The sequence below is a fragment of the Elaeis guineensis genome, chromosome 9, assembly GCF_000442705.2.
Source record: "Elaeis guineensis isolate ETL-2024a chromosome 9, EG11, whole genome shotgun sequence".
In the NCBI taxonomy this organism is placed as follows: Eukaryota; Viridiplantae; Streptophyta; class Magnoliopsida; order Arecales; family Arecaceae; genus Elaeis; species Elaeis guineensis.
This window is the reverse complement of record NC_026001.2, coordinates 10,082,638-10,094,979: the sequence shown is the minus strand read 5'-3', so window position 1 is coordinate 10,094,979 and position 12,342 is coordinate 10,082,638. Positions and strand designations below refer to the sequence as shown.

General features: G+C 35.9%; 1 protein-coding gene across 5 annotated transcripts; it reads left to right on the top strand.

The window, feature by feature from the left end:
- Positions 1 to 5,757: 5,757 nt before the first annotated feature.
- On the top strand, positions 5,758 to 11,830 carry LOC105051708 (receptor protein-tyrosine kinase CEPR2; the record flags this gene model as incomplete). Of its 5 annotated transcripts, none has more annotated exon segments than XM_073243261.1 (4): positions 5,758 to 6,235; positions 9,268 to 9,473; positions 9,768 to 9,877; positions 10,950 to 11,830. In XM_073243261.1, a coding segment is annotated over 1 exon segment (797 nt), but the record flags the coding sequence as incomplete, so codon positions are not given.
- Between the last annotated feature and the right edge of the window lie 512 nt (positions 11,831 to 12,342).

Below are 12,342 nucleotides of genomic sequence, written 5' to 3'. Positions count from 1 at the left end.
GCTAACATACAGAGGAGTTTTTTGAAGGGAGAAGTACATGAAATATCAAAAAGAATCAGTAATGCATTTGACAATTCTAGTTGAGGAGAGGAGTCGTTCTCTTGGAACAACTAACAGGCGCCCTCTAAGAATAGATTGGCATAACCGGCTTTTTAAGTGCCATCTTACCGTATTCAACCATTCATAAAGATGATGGTAACTATCACCCACTAGATAAAAGTACTTAACGGATTTTTGCATCTTCTAGCGAGCTGATTCCACGTATTCACCATCATTATTGTTGACCTTATCGTCTATATATCCGTGGCCTTCTAGATATGGCAAATGGTTCATATGGTAAACCCGCATGGGAGAAAGATAAAGAAACAGATAGGATCATCTCAATCTATCGTTGGATACTTGACCATCAAATTTATGACTGCTCATCTACTCTCCTGTGATCCTGTCACCATTCGGAACCAATGGCGGGCAATAATTCGCACAACACACGTTATGTCACGTTTCTTGGTTTATCTTCTAGCAATTATTTTCTCATGCTCAAATATCTCTTTAAAGGCAGCAGGATCACGCAACGTAGGACCGGCACATCTCCTTTTGCCTATAGGTGTCCTCTTTAGGCCGTTCTGGTGGTCGCTGTTCTCTGGACAGCCTCGTCTTCTCGTGTCTATAGCACCTTTCTCAGGATCCCTTGGATTGTTTTGAAGCAGTAAGCGAGAAGGCACCATCAATAGGCACCGGAATGAACCATCCACTGCTCACCTCGTGATCTACTTGGTGGCTGATGTCTTACTCTTGCTTCTTGTGGTGTTCCTTTCTACTGCTTGTTTTCTTGCTTAGAGATGGGTCTCTCTCACCTTTTCTCTTGCTTGAACTAGTTGGTTTTGGGTACGTTCCCCGGTGTTGGGGGGATTTCCGTGGGGGCCGCCATGGATTGTTCTCTTTATTCTTTATAGTTTTTGGATCACAATAGACAAGGATTTGAGAGCTCTTTTAGCACGCTCTCGTCACGTCGTCCGTATAGTGCAGCTAGCATTGAGCGCATGACGACCACCTTTTTCTCATAACAAATAATGATCAGTACTTTTTCCTTTTGGTAATTTACACCCTTTTGCATGTTGGACTTCCTTGCATCACTGTTTTTTTGCTTGGCTCTTAAAATCTACCCTTCTTTTTTTCTTAATAAAAATGTAATCTCTCGATCTCTTTTTTTTAAAAGAAAATTTCCTTCTTGTATCCTTGAGAGTAAGTAGCTTCTGCAATAGGTGTAATGAACTGAAGTTGTCTTTTTCCATTGTAACCCCGAACTAAATGGAGGTTAAAAAAGGTTCTCAGATTGTTTCACATACCTCTTCTTTATCGAGCACCAATCTTAGATTAGTTCTCGCATGTCACCTTGTTTGACTGCCGACAAATTCGTTCTACGTAGAAAAGATTGTTGACTCTACTTCGTATATCATCTGACATTAAGAATAGATTTGCGTTCGCTGAATGCCTGTCCATAAGAAATTAGTGTTGGTGAGAGATTAAGAGCACCAACTCTTGCGATTTCACTTCAGTGGTGTTTGAGTAGCTTTGATCGCATCCTTGGTCAAAGTGTGGTCCGGGTTCTACACTGTTGTTTCATGTGCTCTTGGTTGCACCGACTGCTTATTATATAGATTTGGAATCGATATTTCAAAGTGAAGAAGCATGCCCATGTAGGGACGCAGGCAATGAGTTGATGCTTTTTCTTCTTTTAAATTGTTTAATATTTGTTCGAAAAAGATGCTTTTTCTTTAATTATAGGCAAAGGATCATTGATTTGTCGTGTTTTGAGATAAAGAAGAGCAAGGTTTATTAAAAATTATTAACATCATGAATAAGACCCCTATTAAGTTTACCAACAGGATTTGTTGACACCTCCCATTGCTGATTCTTGTCTTGATACAAACCAAATTTAATTATTTAATTTTGTTCCTTTTTTCGTTTTTTTTTTTTGGACATCTTGATGAAGTGAGTTAATGTGTTTGAAATTTTAGAGAAGATGCAAATCAATTTCTGGGTACTTATAATTCTTTTAAGGTCAGGTAAAATATTAAGTCAAAATTATTGGATAATCAAATTTACTCGATTTTCTTCCTAATTTCTGGCCCCGACTTATATCCCATATTTGAAAAGAAAATGCAATAAAATATTACTAAACTACTCTATAGCCAAACATGTTCAAGTGGTGAATCATTTGGAGGAATATAACTTGAATCTGGAATTTCAGATCATCTTCAATTAATCTTTCCAAAAAAACAACTGGATCATCCAACTGGTTACCCATTGCCACTTTACAAAGATAGGATCCACTCCAATTATATATGTTTTATGTCGCCGAATCACACTTGCAGTTGATGAGATCCATTTGTGCTGACAAAGGCAAACAGATAATTAGACCATCTTTTTATTTCTAAAATTAGATATAAATTGTATGTTATACTTGTCGGTCAGCCACCGACATTTTGCTTGTGAAGACCGTCCATTTAGATATGATCCACCAATTGACACCATCGATTAGATCGATAGCCGACCATCTCCAAGTAGTAGTAGGGCCATAACCTTGAAGGCAATCATTTAGTCATATGCTAGCTTACTGTATATGTATTTGTCTCATTGGATACACTTGACAATTATAAATACTAGAAGGCCCCAACATTTTGTGCTGATCCGACGACTCTGATTGCTCGGGCGGTGGATTAGACTCATCTATAGTGTATATGGGCCATCCCTGTCTGATCTATTGAAGGAATGAGAACAATTTGAACGTCAACTTCCCCCTTGCAAAACAGCAGCACTTTTACAGGGAGGAGAGACAGGATTCCATCACCACATGTGTGCTTATCTTTCTTTCCCTCATCAGATTACCTCTTACTTTGAGATGAAACTTCCTTGTTTGTGCAACCAATAGAGTTTTGTAATGAGCCAGGAGTTTTTTATAATAAAGATTGTAGAGGATCTGTGCTTTCTGTGAGCACATAATGTCAGACTTGAGAAGAGTTTGTTTGTTCAATAAACAAGTGAAGTTATTGAATAAATTTTTCAGCCTAGTTCAAGAACTGCATGACTTGCTTGTATTCTTATTTATCTATTAAGCATCTCAAACTTTAGATCGATACATAACAAGCAAAATTAACTCAAACATTACATGTATGCCCACAAGAGGCCTCAAACTCTTACTAATCTCTTAAATGAGTCATTGGGAATGATTCGTGTTCAGTTTTTTTTTTTTTTTGAAAATGTTTGGATCTAAATTAATCAAAACTACATGAGTTTGGAAGTCAGATGTGAATTCAAGGGAAGAAAAGCCTTTTAACTTGAGCTCGGTTCAAATGATATCAAACTTCACTCACAATTACTCCATGATGACCAGACAATGGAATGATTAAAAAGCCCTATTGCTATAGCTTAGTTAGGCAAATAAACATTGTTAGGAGAATCTCTGATGGTTTCCATGGATCTCTGATGGGTGCCCTCTGCACCTCTGGCTGATGCCTGATTGACATGTAGCAAGTGGATGATTTAATTAAGCCACTGTTGGGGGGACAAGAATAAGAGTTTGTACTATTATTTGATACTGATGACATGCTTACAATATGATCCCGAAAATATAAATAATTTTGATTGATGGTGAGATGAGTCTTGAGCTTTAGTAGTTAGCTTGCCGCCCTTAAGTTGAGATCATTTCATTAGTTTTGGATCTTAGGAAAAAATCGAAATATCCAATTAAGTTGGTAGCTATCCCTTGATAGAGGCCTTTCTTTGTGGTTCTTTTAACCCTCTCTTTTAGCTTCTTAGGATAAGAGAGCTGTAAATTATTTCAATGATTTTCTTGTCTTATATAATAGCCATGTAATTGTTTCTTCTAGGACGAATATACTGGATTAGGACAGATGTTACTCTAATGTCCATTAACACAGGTAGAAATCATTAATATACTACCAAATCAAACATAAAAGGACAAATGCATATTCTTAAAATTTCAAAACGGAAATAAAGTTTTAATGGAACTACCTGATGGTGACTTTGGTTGTAGGTGGCGCTTGGGGCTTAAATAATTCATGAAAGAGATTTTACAAGACATCAGCGGTTTAGATGGATTTGTTCTTGATTATAAAAACAATTAATAAAAGAAACAGCAGCATCTGCTAAACAAATAATTGGACATATTTTGGTATCAATATCTACAATATAATTATCAATAGAATGCTCTAATTGATCACTTTGCTGCTAATTGAAAAGCATCAAATAATACCTTAGAGGATAAAGGATCAGAAAAGTCACAAACTATCTCCATATCATCATCATTGGTATCCATTAAACAAGTTTAGACATCATTTATTAAAAAAATAAAGACATGTAACAGGTGAAGGGTTAATCAAACCACATGTTACCCATCTATTGATCTCCATGTAGCTGCAATTTTTTCATTCTACTTTTGAGGGGACTAAGTTGCATATTCTAATACATAATATGATAGATTTCTTTTTCTTCAGCAAAAAAAGGACACATTTTATTCTATATGGACTAAAATAATATATCTCTATTATTATAACACAATTTTCATGGCTTGAAGATAAAGTCATGTGCCTGATTTTTTTAACTGTTCATAATTATATAAAACTCTTTTTGATAAACATGCATTTTAAATTTTCTTTTGCTTTTTAAGATAAACAAGAGACTAAACTTTACTTTGTATTCAATGTGTGCGTGCGTGTATTAAATTTGCATTTGCTCTTTAAGATAAACAATAGAAAGTAATTAAAAATAAAAATGTGTTTATCAAATTCTTACTTCAACCTAAAAGAACCAAGTGCAGTTATAAAATTTCATGCAAGTCCATCATCACCAACTTTTTGAAAGGATACAGTAATCATGTCTTTATACATTCACTAGATTTAAAGCCAGAATATACCTGATCCTAGTGATATATTTACTAGCATCCAAGCATCACACGCATCTCCACATGCCAAATCCAAGTAATTAAAGTGCTCTTGGTTGACTTATGACAGCAAGCATCGATCTGAAAAAAATATTCTCATTCATGCCCGTTAATGAGCTCTGTCAAACCAAGGATGAAAATTTCTATGTTGGGTTTGTTTGTAGTGTTAATAACAAGCAAAAGCAATGAAAAAAGAAATACTAAATCCTTAGCTCAGAAAGCCAGTAAAGAATTTTTGTTCTTGTACTAGCCACCTAAAGTTGAAATCATGCCTTCATCTAGGTTTGAAAAGGTAGGGATATTTAACAAAAAGCTACCTCCATTGTATAGCTCATTGCAATCTAACATGAAAGTTATTACTATCAAAATTATTTCCACTTCAAAAAGAAACATCACTTGGTAGTGATAGCCCAAAGCTCTATCAAACAATGGAAACCAAGGAAGTCCCCATCTTATATGGAATACAATACATAATAAATCAAAATTTTTGTGAGTAGATGATACAATTGAAATATAAATATGAGTAACAATTAAAAATATAACCTAAAAAAAGGACTAAATTCTCATATTATTTTTTTTAAAATATTTCCACTATAATTTTTTTGCCTCCATATTAGAGTACTGATTACTCTCAGGGGGGAACATTAGTATTGCCGTCTACCCTCTCCTCCCACCGGTACCCGCCACTGTACGGTTCTACCCCCAATCATGCGGACAACCTTTTCCACTTTTCCGCAATCATTAGGGGTGTTTTCGTCATTCCAAACTACCAACCGGCTTTATAAACCGTACAAGCTCACACCACGCTTTAAAAAAAAAAAAAAAAAATCTCCCGTCCCTGCTCTTCTTTTTTGACGGAAAAAGAGAAAAATTTCCCCCTTTTCTCCTTTCCGATCCTCCAATTCCTCTTCTTCCATCGATCTTCATCTCATTATGATGGCGAAGAAAGCCAAAAAATTAAATCTTTTGATCCGTTCTTCCACGATTCGAAGGGGTTGTCAGCTATGGAGCGGCGGAGAAAAGAAGAAAAGCGGCAGTCTCTGGAGGAGTTCAGAGGCGTAGTGATTCCCTCGTTCTTCTCCGATATCCGAATGCGAAGCTAGAGTTTTTGGAAGCGTTGATTGCCTTCGGAGGGACAACCCCAATCGTCCTACTAAGCTTCTGCACCATTTGCATTATAAGAAAGAAGAGTCGACCGTAGGTAGAGAAAGGGTTCCTTTCTTCAGCGATCGAACCCCCCCCCCCCCTGGAGCTTTTCTTCAGAATTCTTAGGTAAGAAATTGCTCAAAAAATTCTGCTTTTTTTTTTTTTTTTCCCCGATAGCTGTTGATAGAAAATAGAGAGAAAAATAAAAGGAAAAAGAGAATTTCAAATGGAGAAATGGAGTTTCTTTAATTGGTTGTAAAGATCGAAGCTTTGTTTCTCAGTTCAAAAAAAGAAAAGAAATTTTTTTCTAAAATAATGTTTCAGCTGGAAATTAGAGAGAAGGAACGAAGAAGCTTTGCTTGGTGATCAGATCCGGACCGTCCATTCTTTAATCAGTCTTCGAATCTTCAAGCGTGCCAGCCATTGGACGTCCTTCATATTCTACTTTACGTCTTTTTTTTTTTTTTTCTTTTTTTTCTGGGGAAATATTCTTCTTTATGTTGCCCCTCGTCTTCAAACCTTCTCGTATATTCCACGTCTCTTTTTGCACCACCCCCCCCCCCCCCCCCCCGGCGGCTCCACGAAAAGAAGCCTTTAAATTTAGCATCAGTTGGTGGATTTTTTTTTTTAATTTTTTTAATGACACGTTGGTGGTGGCGCCGCAGTGGCGTGTCACGGCGATGTCTTCTCTTCTCTTTAAGACAACAGTTAGAGTGGGTCCCGCGATGGCGGATAGGGGTTGTATGTTTTTCGCGGAAGATGGATTCACCTTCCTTCCTGCGAATGCACCGATGGATCGCGCAATTGTTGCTTCAGATGTCGTGCAGCCGGATGACTGCAGATGTTTGTAATGCTTTGAGATTTGTGTATGGAAGATCCAACGTATGACGTCGCGAAAGAAGATCAATGATTCTTTTGCGAAAAAGATACAACCCGAACCCTGGGATGGTTCGTCTTGTAGTTCCGTTCTCCAATAACAGGTTGTAGACCGGTTGACGTCAATGGACTCACGGACGGTAAAAGCGGTCAAAAGTGGGTTTACGATAGTGGAGAGGATGTTATTTCACTGTGGGACCCACCGATCTGTCTCTGCCGGAGTGCTGTCGTGTCTTCCGTCTATTGCAATACTACGCGACCCGTGTTTCTCATCTGATAGCAGCCTGACACGTCATCAGAGTAGTTAGGGTTCTGGAAACCTGGATATTTTGTTTGCCCGAGCCCAGCCCTACTTTCTTAGCCCAAGAAAACATGTTGGCCCGGCCCAATGCATGTGTTCCTCAAACGTGGCTACAATAGAAAAGTAGGGAAATTCTTTGTGCACCGGGCAGTGCAGAAAATACGATATGAAGCGCACCGTCTTATCCAATTGGTCCACATAGTCACTGCTTTTCAATACATATTTAATACTTGTAGCTTTATTTTTTTATTTAAAATTTTGAATGACAAAAATATTCTTGTTCTTTAGAAAAATTATGACATCCTATGTCCATATTATGAGATCCTACGTCCAAAAAGTCATAATTTTTGTCCATAGAATGTTATAATATAATACAGAATATCATAATATGCCTAGGATATCATAATTTTTTTCAAAGAATAGGGATATTTTCATCATTCAAAATTTTCAAACGAAAAAGTAAAGATGCAAGTATTAAATGCACATTAGAAAGTAGTTGAATAAAAATGTCCCTTCCATATTATGATATTCTCGATCATATTATGACATCTTAAACCATATTATGACATCTTGCATATAGGAAGTCATAATTTGACGCAGGATATCATAATATGCATAGGATGTCATAATTTTCTGAACCATATTCTGATATCCTACATATACGAAGTCATAATATACCACAGGATGTCATAATTTTTTTAAAAGATGGATATTTTCATCATATAAAATTTTTAAATAAAAAAATAAAACTGCAGGCATTAAATGTGTGTTGAAAATGGTGACTATGTAAACCAATTACATAAAGCGGTACGCTCCACATCGATTTTGAACACCAGCCACGGTGCACAAAGAATTTCTCTAGAAAAGTAAAATTAGGCTGATAGATTCAAAGGCCGTGGAAAAGTTAATCAATTTTTTTATTGATCAATTTATCCATATTCTTATGTTTCTTTAGATAGATAAATTATTTTCTTATGGATAGCATTTATCCATGAAATGGAGGAAAGCCTTACCCACCTACAAAATGGGCAAGTCATTTTCCCATTTACTGAAAAGATAATATTTTTATTTCATTCCTAATATACCCCTAACCCAATAATAATATAACAACGTACAATACTATCTTATATATAATATAATATTATTATCGAACAATAATATTTTATTATTTTACTGTAATATATTATTATAATAGTATATTATCTTATTATAATATAATATAATATTAATATCTTTTATTATTATAAAAATATAATATAATATAATAATATATTATTTTAATATATATCAATATTATATACTATATTATAATATATATTTTATTTTATATAATATAATATTATATATTATATTATATATAACACATATTATCTATATTTATGAATATATATTATATAATATTGTATATTATAACATACAAAATAATATATTATCCTATACTATTATATATAAGAATATTTATATAATAAATGATATTATGAAAAATATAGATAAGTCTTAGCAACTTATCTAAGAAACTAGTAATGCGAAAGAACATGAGTAATAGATTTTCAAGTCATTTTCCAGTGCATAATAGGACATAGGTAAATTATTTTTTTGTTTAAATATTATTTGAAAATTATTTGTCCAAAAAAATATAGATTTCTAGATAAGTTTTGTACCCTCAAAAGAATAGGCCCTAAAAGATTCTGCTTCAAATGGCTGGGAGTAAGTTCTTTTATCGTCTAATTTAATAATATCCTGATATGATGTGTTTAGAAAGATTTGTGATGAGAAGTGTCTATTGTGGATGATAATGAAAAGAAATTGAATCTGAAGTAGCTCATTTATGAATATTTTAATTTCTTGCTTTAATTGAAAAAAAAACACACATGTTATAGGGCACTAAGATAGCTTGGAATTAATCTTTATCCTTGTATTTTTGATAAATCAAGTCCTCCTCAAGTGATTGAAACCAACATAAGGCTCTGCTTAGTTTCAGGATTCAAAACATGTAACTAAGAGTGGAGTGAAGATTGGAGAAAGGATAAACTGAAGTAGAAGATTTGGTGAATACCATAAAATCATGTACTTAATGAAAGTAAGTTAGGCCTTGAGACAAGCTTGCAACTATAGACATCTATGCAACATCCTCAAGCAATCACTGGAATCCTCTTGCTTATGAAGTGGGATAGAGAGAGGAGGATGGTAAGGTCCATGTCAATCTGGACTCTCACATTCATGACATCATCTAAATCTTCTTCCAGAACATGACCAACATGATCCTCATTATATGCTATCGCTGAAGAACTCCTGGATGCTTACCAATACCTTTAATTTGTGATCAAGACCTAGTTAGCATTCTTAATAAAAGAATATGGAAAAATCTTTTATCACCACATCCATTTGTATAGTGCCTGTTCATAATTGCCTTCCTGCCAAAAAATTGATCTTTACTGCAATTAGTCAAAGCTCTCTGATCTTCTCTTTCATAAGTAATAGATGAGAGGTGAATCTCAGCTACTGCTTGTAGTTCTAACTGCAACAAGGAGACATACAAAGATTTGAAGTGCAGTTTTGCATGCAATGTGGGGAGACATTTGAAATGAAAGGTAGAGAACCTAAAATACAAGCAACAGCTTCAAAGGCTTTCCGTGGATACTATCTTATAATTTTATCTCTAGAGCACCTTTAGACTCTTTCAGATGTTATAATTGTATGTGCATCCTTTTTTTCACTTGCTTCTGCTCTGCCAGCGGCGCTATTAGTTTCCTGCATTATATAACTACTTGACATTTGTTTTAATCATCTAATTACTTCTTGGTGAAAAACTTGAGTCATTAAACAAACAAACTGCAGCAAGAAGTAGCTATCACCGAGTCAAGATTTGAGGAGTTAAAATTAAAAAATAAACATTAATCAAGTTTACCTACGACTGCTGATTTATTTTCATTTGCATATTTAAATATGAAGTTGTTTGTGCTACCAAAGTTTCATTTGTCAAATAAAGGAAATATCAAACATAGATCAGTAAAACTCTGGCTGTAAGACTGATCAGATAGTAATCACTAGATATGACAAAAAAATGAAATCATCCCATTTATCCCATTTATATCTGCACATCAGCCAAAAAGACTTCTTAATGATGTAATGAGTCATGTTTTCCCTTGGTATTTGTTTCTTCCTCCCCTAGCTCCATGGAATTTTTGCATGTTGATGTCAAATAACCTGGACCTATAGCATGTTGGTGTCAAATAACCTGGTCCTATAGCATGTTATCTCCCACATGTGTTTGCTGGAACTTCAACATTCAAACTCTAGGAATTTGAACAAATTTTCATGTAAAACAAGTACCTGCATTGTTGGGATGGTGGATATCGGAAGTGGCTGCTGTCATAAGCACTAATGAAGTTTCACAATCTTTTGATCATGAATTACTCTGCTTAATATACCAATGGTTGTTCAGCCTGTAATTTCTGTTCTTTTCACCACTGCCATTAAGATTTTCCATTTAGAATTGCCCAGTTACTGAGTAATAGTGTGCCTAAGATATATCCTCAGGCATTTTCATACTAATGTTTTGTCTTGCAGTTTAAATCCATCATCATTAGGGGTGGTCCAGTATTAATTTATGTTTAAGGTCTCCTCTTTTCTCTCACTAGATAATATCTGGTTCTGTTGTAGTTGTTCTTTCAGGTATACTGAATTGGCAAAAGAAGTCTCATGAGAACTTGATCCATTGTAATTATACTGTCACCACCCTTGGCAATGGCAAAGCTCTCACTTTTCCTCCATTTCTTGAGCACCATTCTCCTGATTTCCTTTTTCCCAATCTCAAACTCCAAAGCAGTGGAAACTCAAGCCCTCCTGCAATTCAAGAGTCAATTGATTGATCCCATGAACTATCTTGGGAGCTGGAAGGAGTCAAACACACCATGCCAGTTTTTTGGTGTCACATGTGACTCCATTTCTGGAGAAGTTACTGCAATCTCACTTGCATATAAGAACCTTTCTGGCAAGATCTCACCATCAATCTCTGTCCTCAGCAGCCTCAATAAACTTCTTCTTCAAGCAAATTCCATATCAGGCACTGTTCCTCCTGAGTTGAACAATTGTGTTGGTCTTCAAGTCCTCAATCTCTCGATGAACGGTTTGACAGGCCAATTGCCAGATCTTTCAGCCTTAAGGAAACTAGAGGTCCTTGATCTGTCGACAAATGACCTTTCTGGTAAATTTCCAGGATGGATTGGGAATCTGTCTGCTCTGGTTGCACTTGGTCTTGCTCAGAATAACTTCGAGGAGGGAGAGATCCCGCCGAGTATTGGAAATTTGAAGAACCTAACATGGCTTTACTTGGCAAAGTGTAATTTGAGAGGAGAGATTCCATCCTCGGTATTCGAATTGACATCATTGGGAACTTTAGATCTCTCCGAGAACCAAATTTCAGGGATGCTGCCTAAAGAAATTTCAAAGTTGCACCACCTTTACAAGATTGAACTCTACCGGAATAATTTAACCGGAGAGATCCCACCCGAGCTTGCAAACCTCACTCACTTGCGTGAACTTGACATTTCCTGCAATCATATGACTGGAAGAATCCCTGCAGCGCTTGGTGATCTTAAGAATTTCACTGTTATCCAGCTATACAGGAACAACTTCTGGGGTGAACTCCCCAAAGGATTTGAAGACCTGCAATTTCTCAATTCATTCTCTATCTATGAGAACAATTTTTCTGGAGGATTCCCAGCAAATCTTGGCCGGTTTTCGCCACTCAACAGTCTGGACATATCGGAGAATAATTTCTCCGGGGGGTTTCCAAGGTTCCTATGCCAAAATAACAATCTGCAGTTCTTGCTTGCACTGGATAATAACTTTTCTGGTGAATTTCCTGATTCTTACGCTAACTGCAAGTCTTTGCAGAGGTTCCGGATTAGTCAGAATCGCTTCACAGGGGGATTTCCAGAAGGTTTATGGGGACTGCCACAAGCCACCATCATTGACATAGCAGACAATGCTTTCGTTGGAGGGATATCTTCGGAGATTGGGACCTCAACTAACTTGAACCAACTGTGTGTTC